At 48.2% G+C, this 12,699-nt stretch overlaps 1 protein-coding gene across 2 annotated transcripts; it reads right to left on the bottom strand.

The window, feature by feature from the left end:
- Positions 1 to 6,495: 6,495 nt before the first annotated feature.
- On the bottom strand, positions 6,496 to 12,207 carry LOC119861941. Of its 2 annotated transcripts, none has more exons than XM_043492223.1 (2): positions 11,601 to 12,207; positions 6,496 to 7,262 (listed from the first exon to the last, which is right to left on the bottom strand). In XM_043492223.1, the coding sequence occupies exons 1-2, from the start codon at positions 12,181 to 12,183 to the stop codon at positions 7,246 to 7,248; spliced, it is 600 nt and encodes a 199-aa protein (XP_043348158.1). In that variant the 5' UTR covers positions 12,184 to 12,207; the 3' UTR covers positions 6,496 to 7,245. The 2 variants fall into 2 exon arrangements, with proteins under 2 accessions (XP_043348158.1, XP_038273688.1); XM_038417760.2 differs by lacking the exon at positions 6,496 to 7,262 and adding an exon at positions 9,916 to 10,134.
- Positions 12,208 to 12,699: the final 492 nt, after the last annotated feature.

Below are 12,699 nucleotides of genomic sequence, written 5' to 3'. Positions count from 1 at the left end.
TTCCCTCCACTCCCCCACTCCATAGCACCAAGGGAGGTGCTGTGGGAAGCTGGGAACTTATTCCAGCAGTGAGTCAGGAAGGAAAGATCTCTAGAAAGAGCCCTGTTGCTGAGAAGAGAACCAGAGGTAGGGTCTTCTTCTTTGCTCCCCAGTCCTGGCAGGAGTGAGCCATGCTTTACTATTTTGCTTTGGACTTTGACTGATAAAGCCCTTCTCTATTGATGTTTGGGCCTTAAAGGGGCAGGACATTATTTATGTTTATTGATGACAAAACCCCTCACCACACAAAGGTGTTTAAATTGTTCTTGAGTATGCAAAATAGTTTCCTGTGCCTTTCGAGTCCTATCACATGAAGCTAAAAGAATAATCCTTATCTGGAGTATGAACAATAATACCTAGCTCCTATGCAGCTTTTCAATGAGTAGCATCCAAACCCTGACCTGTTCTTGGACAATAACTCCTCCAGTTGGAAGCTCTATGGTTAATGTAGGTACATCCTAGACATAAAAGGCAAAAGAATCCATACTTAAATTGGATGAGCATCACTGATTATTTTTGCTTGGCAACAGATACCCGGTTTTTCTGAATAAAAAACCAACCACTTTTCAAAATGAAAGTGTCTGTAAAGATCCAGTTCTTTTTTTATGCTCCGCTGTAATTCCACAATTTATTTTGTTTAAATGTTCCATTGTCACTATGTTCATAGGAAATGTAAACATAATCCACCCTATCCAAACAACTGTGTTTACATTTCTTTATTCATTAACAAAGGTAAGCTCTAATTGCCAATGCAGTTTTCTCTTCCTACTCATTGTTTTTAAAGAGACAGAACTAGCTCCTAACAAACAGAGTTTAAAACAGGTACCGATTTAGTGGTACATTGCAAGTGACTTCCATGTAGCTCAAACTAAATCTTTTCAGTGGTAGGACCCAAGCAACCATATCAAGGGTGCTTCTGAAGCCAGGAAGTTGTAGACAACACTGGTCTTTTCCCAACTTGTTAGCAATTGGAAGTGAGGTCCTGACTAAAGCTAGACTCTGAACTAAAGAGATATGATCTGCACTGTTATTCCCATCCTGGATCTCTCCTGAACAGGGAAAGGTAATCTGACCAAGAAGTCCTTGGTTCCAGTTCAGGTTTATGGACCATATGAAAGTAGATTTGTTAGTTCTCCTCCTAGGTCCTGCTGTATTAAATTAGATGGAATATATGGACTAAAGGTGTTAACACCCAATCACTGTCCAATATTTAAACAGTGTTAAACAAGGTCCACTGTTTGGTATGCAGAGAACTCAGCCTGCTAAGTGCCATGGCAAATACATAATTCAATTCATGCCAAAGGGCAGAAGTTTATTGATTGAAACACACAAAAGGAAAATAATCCAAAGGAGGTAAAGAGCACTGCCATTGAAATTGATAGTTTATGCAAAACAAACAATCAAAACCTAGTAAAGACCCTTTTTGGAGACAGTAGATATTGGTTAAAGTCTCTTATTCAGTCAGTCAAACAGTGCTTCTTGGTGAGAAAAAAGGGTTAGTGCTGTTGTTCAATTCTGAATAGGGAATAATCATTACTTTCCTGTTTTAGAGAAATCGGGGACACAGACAGGGAGAGAAGACATAGGAGAGTAAAGCTGGGGGAAATTCAGCTTTCATTGATGTTCTTGGGATACAGAGTGGCTGGTCAGGCACAGATGGATGCTGGCAGGTTGGCCATGACAGCTGTTGCTCTGGACCCTGGCTCACCTCCTGGGACAGGGACATCATCTGGTTGGGCTGCTCAGTCCCTCTCATTCACTGGTCCTTCTCAGGCTGGGCAGTGCTGGATGGGCTGTCTCGTCTCACCAACCTGGTGCCGGGCAGTACAGTTGATTTCAGGATCAGGTGAAAAGCTGAGAGAGATAACACAGGAGGAAGATAGGGGGGCAAACAGGAGTACACAAGGGAGGGGAAGACAGAGCAGGATCTCACATGTACCAGTTTGAGGTCCTCACTTTTGCAGCACTGATGGTCAACTGTCCCTACTGGAGTATCAGTGTGTGGTATCAGGCAACAATCCTTCCACTGCAGCTGCGGTGATGTCAGTAAGGTTTATTCTCTCCTCTAAAGTCCCTTTAAGGGCCCCCAAAGAGGCAATGGGTGGAATAATCCATCCATTCATTATTTTGTCCACCAAGCAGGCCTAATTTCCATCACACCGATTTTGGTTCGTTGATTTCCAATTCTCTGCTCCTCTTGTTCACCAGTCATGACCTTAACACAATCCTTCCATGGGATCAGAAGACCATTTCTGTTTAAATTAATTCAATCGGTCTATCTCCTTCTCCTATCTTTTTTAAACCTTTATATCAAAGGTCATTGTAACAATTCATAAACCTTTACCTACTTTTCAGCAGTTAGACTAACAATTAACAAAGGCATGGTCTTGGCATATCTGGCTGTGGACTTGATTCAGTCCCATTGATCTCAATGGACAGTCTTTCCATGACTGTCGCTGGACACAGAATCTGGTCCTAATGACTCTGCTATTATTCCTTCTTCAAACAAGCTAATACACAGGTTCTAAGAAAATCACAGCGACTGCGTGACTCTCCATTTGTACAATAGGATTCCGAAAGCTGAACAGAGCCCTGACATTCCATGTGGAGCCGATTGAAAGTCTGATATTCCTTGTCACCTTTGTTTTGCTACTGAAGAAGAGTAAAGTCTTTATCAAGGTGAAAATCCGATCAAGAGGAATGAGCTGGGACTATGCCCTATGTCCGCAAGCAGAGAGAAAGAGGGGACCACGTAGTCACAAAAATGGAACAAATTGAATTCTTAAAATAAAAAGGATCCTGTGATTAATCAGATCCTAGTGCTATGTGTTGTTGGATTCCACAGCTGTTTATTGTGCCCAAACCCACTTTGTATATCACTACCCACAGCACAAAATCCCCTAAATCCTGCAGTCTCATAGGCTGCAAAAACTCAATGAGTTGTGGAAACAGTTTGTTCCCTTGGAGAACACAGGATATGCATGCAGCTGTTGCAGGCATGCTGAGCATGAATGAGAAAATGTAACATCAAAACATGAAACAGAAAGAGAGAAACCCATGTGGGATTGAGGGAGGCACACGGGGATCAGATCCAGAAGAAGAAGCCCACATAGAAGAATCCATATGCTAGGCAGAGCATTGTGAAAAGGACTTTGATGTCAATTTTACTCCAGGGATGGAATTCTGCAAGGAGAGATTTTATTTTATACTGCAGAGGTGCCTGCTGTAAAAATCTAAAAACACAACACCACACAATGCCCTCATCAGCTGGTGGTAGCAAGGGCCCATCACCCTGCTACCGAAATGGAAACCAACCCACTGTCACTAGCTTAGACTGTGCACCTTGTATGTAATTTAGTGCAAACACAGCAGAAAGGCTTCAGATGTTCTCTCCCCCCTTACTGAAGGACTAACTTTTATAGCGTCCTTCATACCAGTCTGTACTCCAAGATCATGTTATACCTACCCAGCTCAGAATGTCCTTCAGGGGCCACAGATGGGATCTAGACAGATTACGGGTTGCCAGGGGTTAGCTATCAAAAACTAGTGGATATTCTGAAAGTCACCAGGCACCAATGACTTTAGCCCCTAATGAGCTCCTCTCCTTCCCACTAGATACCAGCCACGTAGCCCACACCATCTGCGCTCACTGGACGCAATCACATTCAATGTAAGAAATCCATTTCAGTTAGAGCGATACAAGGCCCTGGAAAAATCATGCTAAACTCATAGTCTTAGTCCATATCAGAGGTTCTGGACCAGCCAGGCTGCTTCCAAAAGGGCTGGTCATTTCTGCACAGCAGCCAAACCCCACAGCATAGAGCTCTCTCTCCCCTTGGGTGTTTTATTTGTAACACAGCAACATGCTGTACAATGGCTTCTCTTTTGTTCTGTGTGTGGCCATGATTCTTCACCCATGACCATGTCTTACCCCAGAATCATGGTACTGCTGCTAATGCCCTGAGAAGCAGGCCATAACCCGACATGTGAGGGGAATTAATTTTACAGCTGAACAGTTGAGTAATAAACTCAGGTGTCCTCACAGGGCAAAGCCTTACTTTTATTAGGGTCATGCAGGGGTTTCAGAGTATTGGCTCCCTTCACTTAAATGTAGGCCTTTCACCTCATGGGTGTTGACAGAGTTGTCAACACTTGCAACTTTATGGTGAGATTCATGGTACTGTGAATAAGAGACTTAAACCAATATCCTTGACAGCAAGATTTGAAGCCTGGCCTATCAGACCCCTAGCTTAGGCCTCCTGAGTTCAGCAACTAAAGGAGGACTCAACACACTGCTCAGAGGGTGATACAACTGTGCTAGATGTCAGGATCACCACGGACATCAGGAATCCTGGTTTGGGGAGAAAATACAACCCCACACATAGCCTTGGTTTGGGGAGAAGAGGGTAGCTTATTGGTTAGAGGCAGAACATGCTTTTGTTATCCTACCTGAAAGGCAGTGTGATGGCGCAGCTAAGAATTGGATCTCTTATGTTACCATGAGCCTGGGTTCTTATTCCCAACGGCGCTTGCCGTGTAATCATTCTGTTAACTGTGAAATGGAACTGTAGCTCATACTTGGATGCCTGGCCTTGATTAATAAGGGTAGAAGGGAACACAAACCAGTCAGCAGAGGTGAGATCTGAACTCATGGCTATGGCCTCCCCAGTTCAGGGAACTTCCCCATAGCTTATCTGGGTATTTGATGGAGGAGACTAGTGTCTCTCTGCCTCCTCCAACAGAGGCTTTAAACCGGCGGATGTGTTACATCAGTGCTAAATGCAACTACTCCCATCCCCAAGCACCTACAAGGAGCCTGCTGCTGTCTTCCTGGAGAATCTGATTGGTCTGCAGTCTCCATCACTGACTCCCACTGAACCCATCCCTGGTGAATGAGATAAGCTGTGATGGAGTTTGACCATTTGGCTGTGACCAAATAGTGCCCCTGTCCCACTTGTACTTGCATTGCCTCTGGCCTGTGGAGAAAGCCAGAACTCCAGGCTGTCAGAACAGGAAGCTGTTCACCTTAAAGAACGCAGACTCCTTAGCCATACAGGATGTGGGAGCAGCCCAGCACTGGCACCGTCAATAGGAACAAGGCTGAGAGAACTCCCTGGAAACATTCCTGTCTGGGGCACTATATGAAAAGGCTAGGGGGTGACTGGACCTTGCCCCGTCGTTTCAGTACACAGTGCTGGATCGATGGGGAGAGGGATTTGGCAAGGTTTTGTTTGGAGGCAGATAAAGCTGGGGCTGCTTAGAGTCCTGGGCACAGGCCCCTTTTTGATCCACGTTTGGAGGTTAACAGGGCAGCGAAACCTAGCAGGAAGGCTTTAGCCCTCGGGCAGTCTCCCAGCCTGTGATTGTGCCTGAACGGAGCAGCGAGCCCTCCTGTTCCCTTGGGACAGTGCAGCCTTTGCCAGGGTGCATTGAGAGGGCGGAGCAGCCTGATCCCAGCGTTCAGGAAATTGTGCTTTGAAGAAGTCCTAAAAGTTAGAAGGAAGAGCCCTATTAGCTCTCCTCTAGTCCATCACCAGCTGCACCCCCCTTCTCTCCGGCCTCCCAGACACGCACATGCCCCCCACTGGTTCACACAAAATGCTGCTACTGTTTGAACCCCTCCCCTGGCTCCCCCTCTGCTACCACATCATATTCAAGCTTCTCCTCACCGCCTGCAAAGCTCGGCAGAACTCTGCCCCACCCTGCTTACCTGGCCCATCACCATTGCCACCTCTGCTCTGGCAGCAACGCCACCATCATCCGCCCACACGTGTCAGTTTCTCTCAAACATCTCTGTGCCTTCTTCCACACTGCCCCCTGCGCGTAGTCCAGCCTCTGTGACCTCCTCCTCTCTGGATTTAAAACCCTCTTTCAAACCCACTTCTGCGGTGCTACTCAAGGAACTGAGCTGAACTCATACCATGAAGCCCAGGACAAGGTGAAGGGTGACCTTTCTCTGTCACTGGCCTGAAGGGTGACCTTGGACAGCAGTTCCTGTTTTTTAAAATCTCATGATTGTTTGGAGCTTGACTTGTGAGTTATGAATGCTTAGAGCTGGTGATATTAGCTGGCACTCAACACCCTCCCATACCTAAAGATGCTGATTCAATTCCTTTAAAATTCAAACCAACCATAAGAAATGAATCTTGCCCATATGCTCAGGGTTTAGCTGATCGCCATATTTGGGGTTGGGAAGGAATTTTCCTCCAGGGCAGATTGGAGAGGCCCTGGAGGTTTTTCACCTTCCTCTGTAGCACGGGGCACGGGTCACTTGAGGGAGGCTTCTCAGCTCCTTGAAGCCTTTAAACCACGATTTGAGGACTTCAATAGCTCAGACATAGGTGAGGTTTTTCGTAGGAGTGGGTGGGTGAGATTCTGTGGCCTGCGCTGTGCAGGAGGTCGGACTAGATGATCAGAATGGTCCCTTCTGACCTTAGTATCTATGAATCTATGAAACCTGGGAAACAAATTACAAGATACGCCACTTCAGACCAGAGAGTTTCCTTCAGAATAATCAGGGCTGCTTTTGTGCGACTCCCAGAACTGTGCTAAGTGCATTACAAAATACGCAGGGGTACGTCTACATTGGGGAAAAAAAAACAAAAAAAAAACCACCCCACAGCAGCAAGTCTTAGAGCCTAGATCAGCTGACTCCGGCTTGTGCTCTGGAGCTAAATACAGCTGTGTGGACACTCCGCCTGAGCTGGGCTTTGCAACTTGGAAAGTGGGGAGGGTCTCAGAGCCTGGGCTTCAGCCCGAACAGAAATGTCTACACTGCTATTTTTAGCTCCGTAGTTCAAGCCCGAGTCAGCTGATCCAGGCTCTCAGACTCGCTCCCATTGGTTTGTTTTTGCTGTGTAGACATAGATTCCAGACTGAAGAGTTCATGAGTTTAAAATAAACCCAGAGAATGATACAACTAAACAAGAAATCACGTTTTTTGGCTGTGAAATATTTCAAAAAATATTTAATGTTTGATGTTAAGGGTTTATATTTACAGCTGCTTAAATATTTATTTTAAAGAAGAGTCCACTGTCATTACATAATTCCTCACATGAAAACTGTCCCAGGGCATTTTGTCTGCCCTGCTGTAAGTGATAAATGGTTTGAAGTTTATACAAACACACAGGCATGCAAACAGAGAATAAACTCCAAATTTTAATGTGTGTAGTTTTTTTGTTTTTTATTTTGGTGGCACTTCAGATCTTAGCTGGATACAGGAGCTGTAAAAAAAAAAAAAAAAAGGAGAGAGAGAGAGAGACACACACACAAACATTAAGTCTCTAATGCAAAAATGCATAATTTGTAACAACATTTGTATAACTGCAGCACCTAGGAACCCAGGGATGGGCCTGGATCCCATTGAGCTAGGTGATGTACAAACAATGAACAATCAGACTCTCCCTGCCCCCAAAGGGATAAGTATAAAACAGAGAGGACAGATGGACACAGACAGAAAGGGGAGACAAGGAAACAGTGAGATACTATTAGTCAGCATGATAGGCGGTGGTGTCAGTCCACCAGCAGTCCAACTATTGTCAAGTTAATCAATTAATCATAATTAGAGCTGGTTGGGAATTTTTCAATTAATTTTTTTTTTGAAAGTTTTCACAAAAAAACCCCACCCTGAGATCCCAGAACAGCCAGTAGGCTGGGGTTGGGGCACTCAGCTGAAACTGGGGAACCCAGATACAGGTCCCTGTTCTATCTAATTCAGAGCAAAGACTGGAACATGAGTTCCCCACCCCAGTGAGTGCCCCAAACCTCAAACTACTACTGGCTATTTTGGGGTGGGGATGGGTGTTTGTGTAGGTTTTTCCCCCTCCCTCTTTTTGTGTGTGAAAACTTTCAAAAGGTCTCAGTTTTGTCCCCGTGCAGAATAGGAAAATTTCTGGAATCTCAACATTTTATGGGGAAAGGAAAAGTTTCCCAGCCAGCATTAATCATAACCTCTATAATACACCAGTGAGGATGCAACTATTCAATGGGGTTATTTGGTATTAGATTCAAATCATCTACCTCCCACAGTGCCTCTTCCCTCCCCCTGCAAAAAAAAAAAAAATCTAAATACCTCCCAGGGACATTCTCCATCAGATTGTACCAAACCGTAGGCAGGTTGCATCACTCCTAGTGTCTATTTAACATGATCATTGTTCACATGGTGAAATCAGTTTATTTCTATGGAGATAAACTCCACAGAGGAGGTAGTGTATACTTGAATGTACTAAACACAGTCCATTTTACTTGGAACAGGGAGTTCATAAACCTGCACTGTAGGTACTCCATGTTACATAGGAACCTCGCAAAACTGATTCGAACAAAGCCACATATCAAGATCTCTCTAGACCAGCTAGGACACCCAATCACCATATATAGAGCCGTACCAAACTCAGGTCCATTTTGGTCATGGGATTTTTAAAATCGTAAATTTCATGGTTTCGGATATTTAAATCTGAAATTTCACAGTGTTGTAACCATGGGGTCCCAACCGTGGGGGGGTGTGTGTCACAAGGCTATCGTAGGAGCGTTGCAGTCTTGCCACCCCTACCCTTCTGCTGCTCCCTTCAGAGCTGGGCGCCTGGCCAACATCCATGGAGCTTCCTGAAGCCAGGGGAGGATCCCTGAGGTGGGTCTGACTGGGACCTGGGAGTGACCTGTGCAGTGGAAGAGAGAGTCCTGTCCCTCCCCCGCCTGTCCAGGACTAGCAGATGGAGCTCAGTGCACAGTCGCAGCCCCCAGCTCTGCTTCTCCCCGACTCCAGGCCCAGTGCTCAGGAGTTAAAAGTGCCCCTGGCTGACTGGCTACATGTGGGTGTTAAAGGGGCCTTGGGCTAGCTGTGACCATGGGGTCCTGGGCCGCTGCCCACTTGCCCCCCGTAAGGCTGGCCCTCCCTCCCTGCCCCCCAAGTTGACAACCCCCCCATACCATGCCACCCTCACTTCCGCGCTGCTGCTGGCAGTGATGCTGCCCTCAGAGGTGGGCTCCCTCCTGGCCAGCAGCCACTGCTCTTCGGCTGACCAGCTCTGTGAAATCTAGTCTCCTCTACAATAGTCAGACTTCCTGGGGGCGATCAGATTTCACAGTCCGTAATGTGTTTTTCATGGTGGTGAATTTAGTAGGAACCTAACCGTTTATGCTGCTACTTTGCCACAGCTTTTCAGAGCTCTACCTCCCACCTGACTTCTCACAGCAGCTGCACCATGCAAATCAAAATTCTGCCAATGCACAGGGATGGAGGGGGCCTAGGAAGCTGATGCAAAGTCCTCTAAAGTCCCCAGAGGACTTGCCATTGATTTCAGAGGGGGTCGGATCAGGCCCCTAGCATGCAGTGTAGCAAACAGGGCTAGGCTTGTTGTCGTCTACCAGTGGCCCTGAGCATTGTTGTGGAGGACAGCCTGGTAAATGCCACCCTGCCAAGGGTTAACGGCAACAGAAATACTGTAAGGTGAACTAAAGGGAAGAAAGGGACTGTCGCTGGGTTACTGTAGCAGCAGCTCTCCCTGCTGATGACAGATGGTTTATGCATGCTCAGAATCTAGCTGCTAGCATGAGTCCTGTTATCTCATCGAAAGGATCATGTATGGCACCCCAGGGATTTGCGCAGCATTGCAGGACTGTGCACGTGGCCTGGGGAGAAAGGGGGTGTCCTATAAAGATCTGTCTGGCCTAGGGTTTTCTATAGCATCATTACCACAGTATCTAAGCCCCCCCGCCCCCACTGCTCTCCCCATCCTCCTTCCCCCAGCCCAGCACTGCCTGCTTGCAGTCCCAGGCTGGGAGGAAAGGGAATTTCCAAACTCCTGCCAGGGGAGAGTTGTGGGAGTGGGGAAGGCATCTCAGGCAAAAGTATCTGCAGGAGTTGGCCTGCCTGGGAGCACTCCTCCAACAAGTATGCTAGGAGCAGCTGGCAAAACGGGTTTGCTCGTGCAGTAGCAGCAGGTGGATGTTGCTATGAAGGGACGGGCTGAGATGCACCCACCTTCCAGGCACATTGCAATGCGGCCTAAGGGAACCTGTCTTCATACCGTCTTTCATATCCTGTGTTGCACACCCCCAAGCTGAGTCGGATGGTAACTGGATCCTGGGGAGTCATTTCTGAAGGGGAGGAACACAGTGTAAATGCAGCTGACTTGGGGGAGCATCAGCCGCAAGGTGCTGAGCATGAACCACTGAGCAGAGGAGCCTGCGACACTCCTTTGCAGAAGAGCCACACCACAGTGCAGCCCCTCCCACCTGTTCTTCCTCCCAGTGCTAGCAATCCCAGCTTCTCAAGTGGACTACAGAGGGGATCCAGCCAGGCTAAGGGATCAGAAGGGACTCGCCGGCACCTATGTGAGGACTCTCAGGTCTCAAACCCAGGTCCCCAGGCAATCCGCAGACGGCGACCTGCACCCAGCAGCTTGCTGGTCCCAGAGTTTAGGCTGGTGGACCCTCGCTCACTATAGGCCCCACCCACAAATCTCCCAACGGTATGAGACATTCAGCCTCTGAGCTTGGCTCAGACTCACTATTTAAGGCAGGAGGCAGCACAGAAAGTTGTCCAAGCAACTAGGTGAATCCCTGGCATGCAACAGGACCCTGCCTTCTCCACTAACTTCGGAGCCCTGCCTCGCTCCTGTCCTCTAGCCTCGTTCCTGATCCCTGCTGCGACACCCCCACCCCCACCCCTAGCTTGATTCCTGACTCTAGCTCTGACCCTTGGCTTGACTCCCCATTCTGTCCCCGTCTCTGACCTCCGCTTTCTGGCTCACGATTGCCAGCTCTGACCGCCTACGTCCCAGTTTATGACAGCACCCAGCTCTCTCCGACCTGCTGGGCAATGACTGAACATCCCCCCAAACCCTACCCAAACAGAGCCCAACCTACAATCCTCCTCGGCACTGATTTAACATGCCCTCTGCCCTCACACCAAGTAGGGTTGGTGGACTGAGGTGACTGGGGTAGGTTGCCCCTATGGTAAAAGGCCCAGACATTTATTGACACCACCACATAGCTCCCCAAAGACCCACGGACACCTACTGGATGGCCCCTGAACCAAGACTTTCTCCTCAGAGCTCTCACACATATGCAAGATGCCTCCTCTCCCATCTCCTACTCAAGCTCCGTCTAGCACATGAGCTCAGCTTCCCAGAGCTGCTTCCTCCTATCAGTTAGCAACAAGGAGCAGCAAATCTACAGGGCTCTGAGCCACACAGCTTGAAAGAGCAGCTCCTGATGCACTTTCTTGAAGGCCCTCCTCAGGGCCTGAAGCACCATGGCTTGCTGAAAGGGATACGGCTGTTCCCCTTTCCCCATTCTAATTTCCAGCTTGTGCTCCCCATGCCTATCCCAGCCTCCCAAATACTCCCTTGCTCAGCTCCACCCTGGATCCCCACATCCCTGATTTTCATGTCTCTGGTGTGTGCCTCACTCCTAACTCCGCTTCCCCTTTGCACCCAGCTCATGCTTCTACATTTCCTTTCACCCACCTAGCTCTTCGTCCCCCCTCTCCAGCAAGACCTGCTCTTAAGTCCCCCTTCACATGATGCCTAGCCCTGTGTGACCTCTGACCCCTCCAGTACCTTCTTGGCCCTTCAGAACTTCTCTCAGGGCTCTGCAGGCAGCTCTCTTGACCTCCAGGGTCCCATCTGGCTGGCTTGGGCTATAAACAGCTGCTTCAACCACCAGTTCCTGGAAGCCACCATCTAGCAAGCACTGCATTCTCCTTAGCGCCCCTGCTGCCCGTTCTGGTTCCACCTGCTGGTGCTGCAGGTCTGGCTGGATCATCACCAGTACCAGAGCAGCTGGCATGCAGGGAAAGAGATTCCTTAAGTTCCAGAGTGTTTCATCCAGGTGTTCCCACTGCATGAGCTGCCTCAGCGTGGCTGATTGCCAGAGCATGAAGACCAGCTGTGGTTGCATCTCCTGCTCTTCCTCCTTGATTTCCTCCTTCCGGTGGAGTTTGGCCTTTAGGTCGATCCCTCTGAAGAGCTCCTGGGCAAAGTCCATCTGCACAAGCGGGGCTGCCTCATGTACATCGTCCATCTCCATCACTAGCACCTGTCCATTCCGCCTGCCCACAGTGTCCAGCAGAGTAAGGAACTGCCAGTGCACTGGCTCAGCTGGGGAGCACACAGGCATCTCCCCTAGCAGCTCCGACTCCATATCTTCCTCCTAGACTACAGCGTCACTAGAATGGCAAGTGGCTTGTTACAGGGAGTCTAAGGGAAGCCTATGCCAATGTTTCTGTGGGAGTGGAAAGTGTGTGCAGAGAACAGCTTAGGCTCTGTGGGTCCTAGCCCACCCTAATTCAAGCAGAGTGAGCACATAAAAACAGCAGTGTGAACATTACAGCATGGGCTAGCTGCCCTAGTCCAAGCCTGCCCAGTTAGCCCAAGCCACAACATCTAGAGTGATTTTTAGCATGCTAGCTCTGCTTGAAGTAGCCTGAGTCTCTTTACGTGGGCTGGGAGACTTGCTCTCAGCTGCAGTGTAGACATGAACTGCTCACAAAGAAGCAGATTAGATATTGTGGGTTTATTCGACAAGGGATCAGAATTCTTGCAAAGCGAAGAGGAAAAATAAGAACAAATGGGACCTTTCACTACAGGAAGATCCAAAATCGGTATCATTGGCCATTTTTGCTGTAAGCGACCCAGGCCATTGGAAGTGCGATGCATG

The sequence above is a fragment of the Dermochelys coriacea genome, chromosome 9 (assembly GCF_009764565.3).
Source record: "Dermochelys coriacea isolate rDerCor1 chromosome 9, rDerCor1.pri.v4, whole genome shotgun sequence".
In the NCBI taxonomy this organism is placed as follows: Eukaryota; Metazoa; Chordata; order Testudines; family Dermochelyidae; genus Dermochelys; species Dermochelys coriacea.
Note: the sequence above shows the minus strand (reverse complement) of the source record. Positions and strands in the feature narration are given on the sequence as shown.